The sequence below is a fragment of the Oppia nitens genome, unplaced genomic scaffold, assembly GCF_028296485.1.
Source record: "Oppia nitens isolate AA-2021 unplaced genomic scaffold, nextdenovo-longstitch-racon4-pilon3 scaffold11_pilon_pilon_pilon, whole genome shotgun sequence".
Taxonomy (NCBI): Eukaryota; Metazoa; Arthropoda; class Arachnida; order Sarcoptiformes; family Oppiidae; genus Oppia; species Oppia nitens.
This window is the reverse complement of record NW_026533190.1, coordinates 2,145,575-2,162,152: the sequence shown is the minus strand read 5'-3', so window position 1 is coordinate 2,162,152 and position 16,578 is coordinate 2,145,575. Positions and strand designations below refer to the sequence as shown.

The 16,578-nt window shown below is 21.2% G+C and overlaps 1 protein-coding gene across 1 annotated transcript; it reads right to left on the bottom strand.

The window, feature by feature from the left end:
* Positions 1–5,528: 5,528 nt before the first annotated feature.
* On the bottom strand, positions 5,529–10,123 carry LOC128954090 (activin receptor type-2A-like). The gene is made up of 2 exons (XM_054299660.1): positions 8,565–10,123; positions 5,529–6,289 (listed from the first exon to the last, which is right to left on the bottom strand). The coding sequence occupies exons 1-2, from the start codon at positions 9,502–9,504 to the stop codon at positions 5,694–5,696; spliced, it is 1,536 nt and encodes a 511-aa protein (XP_054155635.1). The 5' UTR covers positions 9,505–10,123; the 3' UTR covers positions 5,529–5,693.
* Between the last annotated feature and the right edge of the window lie 6,455 nt (positions 10,124–16,578).

Below are 16,578 nucleotides of genomic sequence, written 5' to 3'. Positions count from 1 at the left end.
CTATACACTTAAACATATTAAATAATAACTAACAATAATGCAAAATATTCATAAATTATTAAACATTAATAATAATAAAAGTAATAAAATGATAATTATTTTTCACATTATATAAAAGTTCATTCATATACATGTATATATATATATAATAATAATATAAATAATTATCTAAATCGTAATAATAATAATAACTAATAATTGTTATTAATAAACTATATATGATTTTTTTAATGTTTCAAATTGAACACATCGTTAATCTTGAAATAAACAAATAATAATAATAATAATAATCTTAAAAATTCATACACATATATATAGCCAACAAAATATTTAAATAAAAAATTTTAAAAATATGTATTTTTCTCTATACAATCATATATTATGTAATATGTTATTGTTGTTTAAATAATTTATAGTTTTTTTTTATTATTATATAAATATAATAATAATAATAATTAATTAATTTTTCAGTTTCTGTTTGACAATTTATTTTATTTTTATATTAATATAATAATTTATATGAAAAAAATATTCACCAATTAAAAGCTCATTAAATAATGTCTAAAACTATAACTAAACTAACATAAACCACACAACAAAACAAAATAAAACAAAAATTTATAGATATTTTATATATAAAAAAAATCCAATAAAATAAAAAAAACTGTTTTATTATACAACATAAGTATTTCCGTAATAAAATAACTATTAATAGATACTAACATTAAATATATTTTATATATTAAAAAAAAAATCAATAGTTTTCTTCATATAATTTCTAAAAATTTGATTATAAATTCAACATAAATGCTAACTAATTAATTATAATGTTGTAATAAAAACGATATTATTATTATTATTATTATTAAATAATCAATATTATCAGCTGGTATTCAGATATCCACAAAAAAAAAATTTTTTTGTTATGTTTTGATATAACAAAAAAAAACTATATCAATAATAGTAGTAGTAATAATAGTAATAATTATTATCATTATTAAGGTCATCATAATGTTTAATAATAATTAATAAAAATAAAAAATAAAATTTTAAAAATGTGATTTATATTTATTATAATAATGACAATAAATTTCATTGCAAGCATTTGTATTATTATTATTTTTTATATATAAAGTGAACTATAATTAAAATAATGATAATAATAATAATTAATTGTTAAAAAATATTATTTACAACTTAATAGTGATTAAAATTGATAGTTTTAAAAAATTAAACATAAAAGAGGTATATATATATATATATATATTAGGTATATTGTGTATGTAATTATAACTAATTATACAACAACAAAACTAGTCAACTAAAAAATTATATAAAAAAATTTATTATAATAATAATAATAATGTATTGTATATTGTATTTTTTTAATTTTAAAAATTTACATAACATTTATCGTATAATTGTTTATACAAACAATTAAATGTCAAATAGTTTACCAAGTTAAAATTTGATACAAATTGTTTATTTTTAAAATTTATTTTTATTTATTTAAATCAAGTCAAATGATTATTAATATTATCTGATAATAATTACATTTACACTATATATATATATATTAATAAATAAATATATATATATATAACTAAAAGCTAATTGATTGAAACAATTATGTTTTTTGTTTGTTTGTTTGTCTGTTAATAAATTATACAATATTATAGTTATTATTATTATTATTAATATACAAAATAAATCTTTTATTGTTTTTTTTTCATTGTTTTATTTATTACACAATTTTGTTTTTATATATATAATTTTTATACGGTATATATAATATAAATCAATGTATATGAGAAAAAGCGAGAGTGATATATATATATTGGTATAACTTTTTTTAATAATGATTTCACTTATATTACAGTAAATTTAATTGTTTGGCTAACATTTCATTTGTCAATATTATTAATAATAATCTTTAAAAAAGTGATACTCGTATTGAATTATAACTTATATATATATATATAATATATTATATATAAATATATCTAATAATAAGTAATATCTTTGAAGTAGTTTTTTATATAAATGCTTAGCTTAATTATATACCGGTATGTAATTAATAATAACAATAATAATCAAATATATAGATATATATATATAAAAGTTTATATATATATATATATATATTGATTACTATTGTTATTACTCAACGAAATTTTTAAAGCACATAAAGTTTTGTATTTATAGTAATTATTATTATTTATATATTAATTTTAGATGTTGTATATATATATATATATAACAGAAATATTATTGTTATTAATTAATTAATGTATAAAAAAGATTGATTGCAATTAAAAATAATTAATTAATATTAATAATAAACATTAGTTGTTTTCAAAAAAAACATTTTACTGACATTATATTATTATTATTATTAACAATATAGTCACATATAGTAGTAATATTAATATTAAAAAAAAAATAATAATAACAATTGTAAACATAGATTTTTTGTTTGTTTGTTTGTTGAAAAAAAAATTTATTAGCAATTTATTAGAAATTTTTCTCAAATAATCTTTTCTTTTTAAATATATAATAATAATAATAATAATATATAAGACATTGCTTTTGTTTGTAAATACATGTATACTTCATTTAAATAATGTTTTATTATTTAACATTTTTTATATTTATAAAAAAAAGTTACTTAAAATAGCATTTGAATTGTTTTGTTGTTTGTATTTTTTTCAAACAAAAAAAACGAAACCACATATATATATATATTTGTTGGAAATTGAAAATTCTGTACACAATTACTCTCTCTCTCTCTCTCTCTTTAATAATAATTTTTTAATACTCGTAAAGCAATTTATATATATATAATAATTATATAAATATTAAATAATAATAATAATAGTCCGATAACTTTCAAACTAACAACTACAGCGATGACCCAATGATTTTTGTTTGGAGGGAAAACGGTATGTCTCTGTGTGTGTATATGTATGTATGTATGTGTGGTGGGCACAGATGGGCAGTGAGTATATATATATCTATGTAATAGATTACCGGCATTTAATGGGCAGTGTGTGTGTGAATGGGGTAGATAGTTAGGTAGGTAGGTATGGTACGTACGGGTGTGTATAAAATGTGTGCACAGGTAGATAAGTGTATTGATTATGACTAATAATAATAAATAACTTATAATATATATATAATTAAAAAAATAGTTACATTTTACACCCAAATAATATTTATATATATAAAAAATCAATTGAGTAATTATTATATCAATAATTGAAATTAAAAAAAATTGAGGCTATTATTGTGTTTGTTGGTGTTGTGGAGGTAACGATAGTTATTATTTTATTTTTTAAAAAAATAAAAAAAGTTAATATATATATATATAAATGACTAAAATTACTAAATTAAATTAATCGCCCATTTTTTATATGTTTTATTATCATTGGAAGTCATCCCTATAATATATGCCTAATCCTAACATATCAATCAATCAAAAAAAAAACAGTCAACAATATATTGTCCAAACACTTGGTGTCTATGTGGTGGTCAACTACTACTACCGGTGCCATTATCTAACACTATCACTCTCTCTCTCTCTCTATATATATATATATATATATTTATATATATCCCAGTCTTACAGTTAGTAAATCAATCAAACAATCAAAATCTTTAACTATCATAACCTCTCTCTCTCTCTCTCTATTTAAATAACTTTCAAAAAAAACATTCATATATTACCTATTATACAGATTATTATTATTACATTAAAGTTACTATTATTATAAGATTGTTTGACATTTATTTTTTTATATAACAACAAAAAACTTTCACAAAAAAATTAATTGATTTTTTCTATCTCACTCTCATTCACTATCATATACAACACACACACACACACAAAAAAAGACATTCAATAATAATAATTAAAAAAAAATGTTTCGTAAAATATATATAAATATATATACAATAAAAAATTTGATTTCGTATTGTCTTACAATATGTGTGTAATGTAAATATTTAATAAATTTATATAAACTTTTAAAAATAATAATTTTTTTTAAAAATTACATAATATTTTGAGTTTCACTCTCTTTCTCTCTAAATATATTAGCCTATCCTCTAATAAATTAGTCCTATTCATTAACAATAGGGTTAACTGCAATATTGTCTTTTTTGTTAAATATACAAACAAATCAATCAATTAGTAGTTTTTTATATATATATAAATGTTTTTGTTGTTGTTGTTGTTGATACAAATAACTTTCAAATATCATTAAATTGTTATATATTTAATATTATTTAAATATAAAAAACACAATAGAGTCTATTAAACAAACAAAAATATTTCCATTTTTGTTTTTTTAAAAAAAACATTAAAACTCAACTGTCGTATTATATTATTAGTAATATAGCAGAAAAAAAATTATTATTTTTTTATCAGAGATTTGTTCACTAAAAAAATAATACAATATTTTTCTTCAATATCATATATATATATAAATAAATTAAAATTATATATATATACATATATTTCCATAAAAATCTTGATATCATTTTTCAATTATATATATATATATATATATATGCAGTTTGAGTGTAATGTGTTGTCATCTATCCATACATACAATTATATGGGGTGTATATTATGTAAAATTGTTGTTGAGTGAATTAAGAGGTAATAAATGTATATATATTTATATACTGTATATATAATGATTGACACGTGAAATATATATATAACAAAAATAAAACACATGAACAACAACAACAAAAAAAACAAATAAAAAATGTTAATATGTGTGTGAAACTAATATTATTAATAATAATAATAATTGAGACATGAATTTTGTTATAATCAATGATTGATGAGAACAAAAAAGTTATAGAAATAATAATATATAAAAAACAATATCTGAGAGATTGATAGATATATAGTTATATATATATATATATAGTTAATGATTGAATTATACATTTATATATATAACTACTATTTCTTTTTTTTAAAAAATCATTGGCGATTGAAAAATAAAATATAATAAAAATTACACATATTTTTTAGATAAATGTATTATAATATGCTAGTGAATGTATGAAAAATGCATTGATGATGTTGTATATGTATGTATGTATGTATGTATGTATATGTTTGGTAAGTGAGTGTGATTTTTATATAATTAATGATTTGATAAAATATGATTTTACTTTTTATATATATATACTGTATAATAGTTAATAATAATAATAATGAAATAGTTAAGAGACAATTATTATTAAAAAATAAAAACAAATGTGAATTAAAATTCCTGAGTTATCACTGAGAAAATCCCACTTTTTTTTAATAATAATAAAAAATGGTAAATATATTTGTTGTGTGTGTGTGTGTATGTGTTTTGTTTGAAATATCCATTTTTTTAGTAGCAGTAGTAGTAGAAAATAATAAAAAATGGGATCTCAGTTATTTAAAAATTAAAAACTATATATATATATATATATATATATATATATATATATATATAGACATATTCGCACACAATATATATATATATACTTATTATATACATATATATTACGATAATTATGAAATAATAGGATTCATATTAACATTTTGTCGTTCATTTTGTTTTCATTTTCATGTCACCCACACATCACACACACCATAAGTCTCTTTTTCTTTCTCTCTCTCTCTCTCTCTCTTTTGAAAATCAATTGGTGATAACATTTGGACAGAGAATTACGGCGCTAATCCTTTCGTCGACACACGAAGCCGATAGCCGAGCTTCGGCGTCGTGATCCCAACAGTCTTCAATCGTGTGACACAAAACATTCATACCGTCGTGTTTTGTCCAATCGGGTCGTATGGCTGGCCTTCGCTTTTGTTGGGCAACAATGTCTTGCATATCCTCCAGCGACGGATGCTGGCCGACCTCTTCCTCGAACGGCAACTGATAGTCGCCGTCGTTGCCCAACTGCATGTCTTGGCTGCTACGGCACCGGGACATAAGCTCCCAGAGTACTAGACCGCAGGCGTACATGTCGATACGCAAAAATGAATCCCTGGAGAAATTGATGGCACCTTCGAGTACTTCGGGAGCCATATAGCGCCGGGTGCCCACCTGGCCGTGAGCGTCGCCGCACGTCGACTTCGGATAGAAGACAAGCGCCAGACCAAAGTCGGCGATACAGGCGTTGAGGTTTTTGGTCAGCAATACGTTCTTCGACTTGAAGTCCCGATGAGCTATCGATGGCTTGAATTGCGATGAATGAGAGGCCGGTATCTCTTCGTGCAAATGAGTTAAGCCTATAATAATATATAATAATAATAATAATGTAGTGATAATGATAATGAAATGTGTTTTTTCTTTATATAAAAAAAATATTATAATAATAATAACTTTTAAAATTTTTAAAAAACAAAACTCAAACATTTAGCTAACAATAAAAAACAACTGATTATCACAATCAGACATCTCTCTCTCTCTCTCATAAATTTTAGTACACATCCTATGATGACATGTAATAACAATATAAAGTTAAAACAAAACATGACATTAAATGATAATGAATTTTTTTATAATAAAAATAAATAAATATTTTATATAAATACTAACTAATAAAATAACCGAAAATAAAAAACAAAACGATATATTGAAATACTAATTATTTTTAGGTTGAATAGTAGATCGAGAAAAAAATATTACACACAAAAAGGTAACAAAAAAAACCTTTTTTCAAACAAAATAACAAAACAATGTATCAGTTAAGCAAACAATCGTTTTCTAAAAATAAGTTGAAAAAAAGTAAAACAAAATCCAAAAAAAAATTTGTCAAAAAATAACTTATTTTTGCCAAAAGAGGTTTCAAATTACAAACTAATATATTATTACTATTTTTATTATTATATGTGTCTCTCATAATTGTCATCGAAAAATAATGAATGAATTATATAATTGTTTAGTTTTTTTTTAAAAATAGATATTTTTTCAGTTTCACTGTCACTGTTCACAAAAAAAAAATTTGTTGAAATAAACAAACAATAAGTTATTTTTTCAGAGATAATAGTGAGAGATAGAGAAATATATTAAATAAAAACAACAAAATATTAGTAAATTATGTTTTTGTTGTTCAAAAAAATATGCATAAAAAAGATGACAGATATTTATCAGCGATTAATCTGTTTGTCGGCAAATAACACAAAAAAATTATTTACTTTTTTTTATTATTAGCTGACTCTAACACAAAATAATAAAAATCAATAAAAAAACGAGTTATTCATCAAATTGTTTCACAATATATACATATATTTATTATAATACATAATAATAATAATATAAAGACAATTGAAAAGTCAAATTGTTTGATAAATCTAGATCTCAATCAATCTGTTCTCACATTTTTGTTTTGTTTGTTTTTTATACACAATTTATTTCAACAACAAAAATAAAAGTTTCATTTTGTTATTATATTTTTTTTTGATTTCAATATATCAATATATCTATACATATATATTGTATTTAGTTTTTTCAACACATATTGAGAAAACAGCATGTATTTAAAAATAAAAATAATGATGATAACAATAATAAATATAAAAATAATAATAATAAAACTACATTAAATTTGCCGACAAATTTTTCACTAAAATATTTTTTTGAATTTTTTTTATATAAACGCATGAAAAAAATATGGCTTAAAATTTTTTACTCAATAAACAACAACAAAAAAGACACAATCGTGTAAAACATTTGAATAAAAGGATTATTATTATTATATATATATATATATATATATATAATACTATGTATCTAAAAATATATACAAAATTAAATAAACGGCTGTATATATATATATATATATATATATTATCAATTGCTATTTACTATATATATGATATTAAACTATAGTATTTAAAAAATAACTAAAAATAAAATATTTAGTAATAAAAAATAAATTTTGAAATATACTGTACACACAAAAAGTGAAAGCAAATATCACAACTAACTTAAACAATGAAAAACAATTAATTAATAATTAACGATACAATTAACGCTAACAAAAAATAATAATAATAATAAGTAACAAACAAAAAACAGGGAAACTATGTAATAGTGAGAGAGAGAGGTTAGTAACAAACAAAGCAACAATTGTATGTTGATGATGGACAGGTAGGTTATATGGGGAAAGGGGTCTCTCTCTCTATGTAGTATATTATAGTGTTTGTGGGGCCCCTTAACGTACAAATGTCCCTCTCTCTCTCTCTCTCTCTCACACACCACTTTCCTCTCTACCTTTTTTTAATGTCCATTACTGATACCCCCTCTCTTCCACAAAAATACTCATAAAACATGTGGTAATATACGGGGTATGTCTATGTCTTTATGTATATATATATATATATATTTCGGAGGGAAGGGTAGATAGTTCAGAGATAATGAGAGAGAAAAAATGGAGTATCAAATCAGTTCATCAGTCATATACTATGAAAGACAATGAGGGTATATAGATATTTAAGGTACGGTAGGTAATGGGCACACAAATACAATCAACAACAACATCGATGACAAAATGACACCAACCTCTGGCTATTCCTTGAGCTATATTAAGCAACTGACTCCAGTCGACAGTATTGGCTTTGAGGTAATCCCATAGTGAGCCGTTATAATGGTATTCAGTTATTAGCCAATACTCGGTGTTTAGGCCTTCACCGCGGCGTTCGGTTCCCAAATATTTCAGAACATTCTGGTGTTTCATTTGCGGCAAACGATAGACTTCCTGTTCAATTTGCCACGACTGCCGATCTTGTAGTGCAAATATCTTGACGGCAACCGAATTATCTGAACCGTCGGTCGCCTTCCAAACCGATCCGAACTTGCCGTTAGCCTTAACTTCTTGCAGTGTTATCGGTTTGAGGCCGACATAGGGCGACGGCGGCGACAGATCCAGTAGCGGATCCTCACCGTTTGGCACTTCTTGTTGGCGCCACTTTTGCCGATAATTACGACACATACAGGCAATGGCCACCAGTGCTACTATTGTCAGCAGCGGTACAATTGTTATCAGCGCAATGGACAGTGCGCCTACTGGTAGTGATGCTGATGAGGCGGAAGATGAATGGTGGCCGCCAGCGAGTGACGGATTATTGTTGTGATGGCCGTTCAGTGACGACGTGGCCGCAGCCGAAACAGTACTCAGATTGTGTGTCGGTATATGAAACGTATCGGTATTGCAGAGGTCACCTTCGCAACAGCAAAAGTATAATTGTTTTTTAGCTTCGCGTCTGTTTTCGATACACTGCGACTGATGGACACAATCTTTAGCTGATCCAACCCAACAGCCCTTGAATTCGGGTACCAATCCTCTGTCCGAAGAATTTTGCCACAAAGCAAAACACAGTGTCGGCAATCGATCGTTACCGTCGGGTGCCCGACAATGTTCGGGTTCGCCACCGCAGCCGCGACCCGTGCGCTCGCATTTCGTACGATTATACGAAGCGCACCGCATATTACTAGTGTCCATATGTGGTCTGTTAGCCAAACTTTTAGCACCCGATGATTATTATCATATGTGTAGTGGTTTATGGTCACCACCACTACCAGTCTGTTATTGTTGTCGTCGTCGATGTTATCGATGATATAGTTGTAGTAGTAATCACTGGCCGTTGTTTAATACACTTTAAACACACGACACGACACTAAAACACAACACTACTAAACATATATAATACACACAACTATTGTATACCAATAATAATAATAATAATGAAAAATGAATGCACTGTTAGTTTAGTTTTGTTTTAATGGATATATTTTTTTTTGATATTTTCTCGAAACAACAAAATGGAGTCTCCATAGTGTGTGTGTTGTGTTGTAAACGCGCTATACATACGTACAGTACACACACATAACAACACACTATACACTGTAGTAATAGTATATTATATTATTATCGTATGGTATGCACTGCTGCTGATACTCACTGTATGTATAATAATAATAATACAGTAATATCTCTCTCTATGTGTGTGCTCTCTATCACACTATAACTAACTCTCTGTCAATGTCTCACTAGAAACACACTGTTGTGTGTGTTTGTACTGTATGTACAGTGTGTGTGTGTGTGTGTGCAGTCAAACAATTTTTTTTTTGTTTTGTGTTGAATGTACAGTAGAATGTACAGTGTATACTCTGTATAGTGTTTGTATATATATATACATTGTACAATGTACAATCTCTCTCTCTCTCGATTCACGCACGCGCGTTCAACGCGTGCCATCTATCGTGCGTTAAAATATTGTATTTTGTGCATGGCGGGTGTTGTTAGTGTTGGTGGTGCTATTGGATGGTCACGTGATTCACGTTAAAATTTTAGTTTTTTTTAATAGTTTTTTTTCACATTTTTCTAAAAATAAGCAACACAAAAGCAATAAATTATTAAAGAGAGAGAGAGAGAGAGAGTACAATATAATTGTTTGTAGTATACTGTACATTGTACATAGTTATTAATCGCGCGCGTAATATATATACTGTACTGTATTATATTACGTATGTACAGTACGTGTTTTTTTTATAAAAAACAATTATTTATTGAAAATATTTTTATTAAAAATAATGTACAATGTACAATATTTATTTATTTATTTATTATTATATTATTGAATGATTATTGATTATAACTACAATAGATACACGAAAATTATCTAGCAACATTTTATTGTACAATGTATATGACTATTAGATAATGATTTTTGTTTTATTTTTATTTAAATTAAAATTAAAAAATATTTTGTAACTGATTAGTAACAAAAAAAATAACAAAATTATAAAGCAAAACAAAAATTACTTTTAATTTTTTAATTTTATTATTTTAGATATTTATATATAAAATGCAAAATTTTTATAGGAAATATTGTTTTAAAAAAAAAAAATTATTGCAACTAGACACAATGATATGACAAATATTAATTAATTACGGTATATGTACTGTACTATTATTATTATTATCATTAATATCATTACAGTATTACATATACTTTATTAGTTAATAAAAATTAATAGCATAGTAAAAATAATTATTTTTATTAAAATTAAAATAAATAAATAATTCATACACAGTACACTTTATATATTGTATATAATTATTTTACAATTTATTTAGCAAACAAACACAAATATTTAATAGATATATATAAAAAAAAAAATTTTTTTAAAGTTGATAATGAAAATAAAATTCAAAAAAATAAATAAATGCTGAGCATGCTCATTTTTCTTAAATGGTGCTAACACTTAACAGTGCTGTAAATATATTTTTTTTAAATATAAAAAAAGATTATATTTGTTTTTAAATACTGATTTTTTTTCATTTTAGATTTTATATATAAAAAAAATTAATTTATATGAAATTTTTTATTTTTAAATGTATAGATATATTGTACAGTACAGTGCATAGTATACTATTTATTTGGTTTAATCTCATATTAATATTAGATAATCTAATATATATATATATATACAAAAATAACAAATTTCTAATCATATTTAACTGTAATATTTCTATATTTATTTAGTAATAGTTATCGATAATTAATAAAATTTATTATTTTGTTATTTTGTTTTTTTTTATTTTGATTAACACATACAACCAAACAGTACAATCAAACACAGTATTACTGATAGTATTATATGATATAAATATATATATATATATATATATATATATATATATATAAGTGATGTGTCGTTCACTGAAAATTGAAACCAAATAACAAACCAACAACAAAAAAAAGTGCACTCATATTATTCAAACAAAATTCAAGGATAACTCAACCAAAATGAAATTTTTTTTAAAAACATAAACCGTGTGATAATAGCAATAGTTATATAATATAAGTGAGTGATAGAGAGAGAGAGAGAGAGAGAGAGAGAGAGAGAGAGAGAGAGAGAGAGAGAGAGAGAGTCATATGAAAAGTTTAGATTTACATAATTTATATGACGATTATAATTATATATATATATATATATATATATGTATGTGTTTTTAATTTTAAAAATTATATTTAAAAAAAATTGTTTAATAATTATTATCTATTAGAAATATATAATATATATATAAATATTTTGTTTTTTGTTTGTTATTAATTAAAGTTAATATGATTAACAATAGTTTTCATGCATTTATATATATATATCTATGTTTAAACATGATTATATGATGAAATTTTTTTTTTAAAAAAAGTTAATTTTACTTTACCAGTAAATATATATTTTAAGTTTATAATATTAAAAAATTTTCAAGCATAATTAAGTTATGCATCTGTTTAGCACGTTTTATAATAGTTTAGCTAATTAATTATGTGTTTGTATGTGTATGTATGCACTGTATTATAGTATGATATTTAAAAATAAATTTTTAAATACCTCAGTTAAATGTAATTTAACTAAAATAAGATTATATATATATATATATATATATATATATATATATATATATATTAAAAAACTATAGCGTTGATAATTTTATTTAAAATTTTTTTAGTTTTTTTTCAATGAGATCAATATACTTATAGTTTTTTGTTCAATTATTTTGTTAAACATAAAAAGTATTTCAATTAATAATATTATGAATATCAATCATTATTATTATTATTTTTTATACAGGCATATTACACTTATAATTTTTGAAATAACAAAATAAATTACTTAAATATAATTAAATAATTTTAATAATTGGTAATAATATAATATAATACTAATAATAAAAAACAAACCACAAAAAATTGTAATTTAATATAAAGTTGGTTAATACTGTTTGCTTACCCATCAAATTTAAAATTGTATTACACATTATTGTATTACTTATTATTTATATTATTATTGTTGTTGTTATTATTATATGATTTTATTAGTTGTGATTTATTTAATTTTATTAGTTATATAACAATATACAGATACAATATATTATTTATTATATAGTCATTACTTATATATATATATATATTTACTGTATATAAAATGCATGAATGGCAAAGTTATAATAAAACATTACACTATATAATTATCCAGTCAAAATTTATATCTGTAAATATTGTTCATATATAATTTTTATTATATACTGTATTTATATTGTATGTATATAAACATATAAATTATATATATATAAATAATTTGTAGTGTGTGTGAGTGTGTGTATTTTGATGTATTGTATTATATATAATTTATATAATAATAATTATAATATTTAATTTATATAAATTTATATAATTATCATGCAGGTTGAATGATTTAAAATAATTATATTATTTAATATACAGTATTGTATACAGTATATAATGTATACAATTTATACAATGAATTTCAATTATAAAGTAATTTGTGATAAATTTTATTTTTAAAAAACAAAAAAAATTAAATAAATAAATAAAAATTATATTATTATTTTTTTTAGCCAAACAATGTTACAATCCATTCACTTATTTTATTTTGTTTTGATTTATTTTGTTGTACTATATTTTTGCTATAGTTTTTTTATAATTGTATCCAGCAAACTATTGTTTTATATTATTATTATTACCAAGTGATTATGTTGGTGGGGTAGCAAAATTTTTTTGTTTATGTATATATATATATACTGTATGTTTGTTAGCCAAAAAAATGCTTTATCATATAAAATATAATTGCACTTTTATACAGTATATATATTTGATAATAATAGAAAATGCATTGATTATTTATTTATTTATTTATTTTGTTGCCTAAGTATCGTTAACATTAAAATAAAATAAAATAAACAAATATATGGTATTCAAATATTTAAATTATTTTTAATATATCATATTTTGATAGATTATGATAGAGAGAGAGAGAGAGAGAGAGAGAGAGAGAGAGAGAGAGAGAGAGAGAGAGAGAGAGAGAGTAATAAAAACTGAGATTCTGTTTAATGGATAGAAATGATTGAATGGATTCTTAGAAAAAAAAACTAAAATAATTTTTGTTATTATTTTTAAACCTAACGTTATATTTATATTCATTGGAAAATTGATTTTCATATTAAAACAAATATACTAACAATAATATTGTAAATAATAATAATAAGTAAAAGATAAACTTGATATAACTGAAATAAAATAAAATATTGAAATCTTATTATTTTGTTTTTTTAAAGTATTATTTTATTTGTTGTTTTAAATAATAATAACAATAATAAATAACACGATATACTGTATTATGTTTTTTTCTATATGTAATTATTTAATGTAGTCTTAAGATTGAAAATGTTATTAAAAAATATTTTTCTAACTCATCAACAAATAAAACATCTTTAAATATTAGTATACATACGATACTGTATAAGTAAATATAGCAATGTGTGTGTGTGTGTGGCCTTATATATATATATACTATTAAAATTATTTTGATAATAATAATAATAAAATTATATAAATATATATTTATATAACATATTACATACGGAGATATGTTTGCAATAAAAATGTTGATTTTTAGCACTATATTTATCTTATGTTTTAAATTACTTTTAACTGCTTTAGTGATTATCAAATAGTTTTTTGAAATAATTTTGTTGTTGTTGTTATCGTTGTTTGTTTTATTTATGAAATATAAACAAATAATAAATTATTGCTGTAAAAAAATGATGAAATTGTTAAATTTTGATTACATTTCTAATAATAATAATAGCAATAATAATAATAATAAAATCATATTTTTTAATGTTAGTTGACATTAATTTTAATTTAATCTTTTTTTTAAATAAAAAAAATTAAATAATAATAATTATAATAATAAAAAGATTTTAATATATTTATATAATTTTGTTTATTTGTAATTTTTGTTTTTGTTGTTGTAAATTTAATATTTATTTAGTTAAAAATTTATGCTAAATTTTATCAGATATTATTTTATTTATTTAATTTTTTTTATTATATGTAAAACTTCATTATTATATTATTATTATTATTATTATTCTATATATATTTTTACGCTAATTAATCACTACTATTATGTAAGATTAACAAAGCAACAAAACAACAAAAAAATAAAATAAATACTAATTGTATAATAGCTTATATCATATATATTGCATGCAATGTTTGTTTGATATATCATATAATAATATAATATATTTTATTATTTAGTTAAAACATGTTTTGCTCTAATCTTTTAATGTTTTTTGATGTCACATATATTTTACTGGTATATATATATTTTATAAATTATATATGTTTTATGCTAGCAGATAATATCATTATTTATTTTTTTTAATTAATAGTTATAATTAGAAAAATTAAAAATCCATTAATTATTATAAATTAATTAAAACAAAAGCGAAAAACAAACAAAAAATTATTTACAATATCCTAAATAATTACTGTATATTATTATTATTGTTTGTGAAATTATTGGAAATAAGGTTATTATTTATTTATTTATTTTTAATTGAAAACATTATTTTTTATTATTTATTATTATTATTATATCGATTATTGCCGATAACATTGTTATTTGAATTAAATTATTGTTTAAAGTTAAGTTTGTTTTATTTATCAAAAAAAAAATATCATTATATTAATTATTATTATTTAGTTCAACAATTTTGATTTTTTCACTAATGCTATTATATATATATTTTTTGTTTTTAATATTATTTTTATGTGTTTTTTTCTGAATTTAATAACTACTTATTAAGATACTATATTAAATTATACTGTATACAGTAAATAAATATATAATTTATATACTGTATATCATATGATTAATGTTTATATAGAAATAAAAGATATTAATGTTTTTTAAAAAAATTTTTAATAAAATAAAAACAAAATTTAAACACTACTACTATACGTGGTTTTTATTGAATTGTCATAATAATAATTATTATTGTTATTTAGCTTTAATATAGAAAAATACTAATACTAATAATATTATATATATATATTTATTATGATATTGAATATATTAGCTAATAATGTATATGTTGTAATCCAGGCAATTGGATAAACCGGATATTTGACTTGAAATTTAATATCACATTTAATATATAATAATTATTATTTGGTAATATAGTTATGTATTGTTTTGCTGCTTTATTAAAAACAAATTGATTATTTATAAGTTAGTTCATTTGATATACAATTTGATTATAAAAATATAATTAATAATTAAATATATACATTATATGTGTTTTAATTACATACTAATTATACAAGAAAAAACTACTGTACGAAAACTAGATATTTATTTATCTATCTAATCAATTAATTAATTAATTAGTTAACTAAATTATACTGAATAAATAATATTTAAATAAATAAATAATTATTTTTATTTTAATTCTACAAATAATTATTTTATTTTATTCAACAAATAATTAATAATTTATTTTCCTAATATTTTTTTAAAAATATATATGTACTGTATAATTTTAATTTTATTTATTATTGAACATTATTATTATTATTATATTATATAATTTATAAATATAGCATGATATAATAATTTTTGTTATTGATTCAATCAAGCAATAAATGATTTATAGATGATATAAATAATTCATAAATCATCAATATCAAAAATAAAA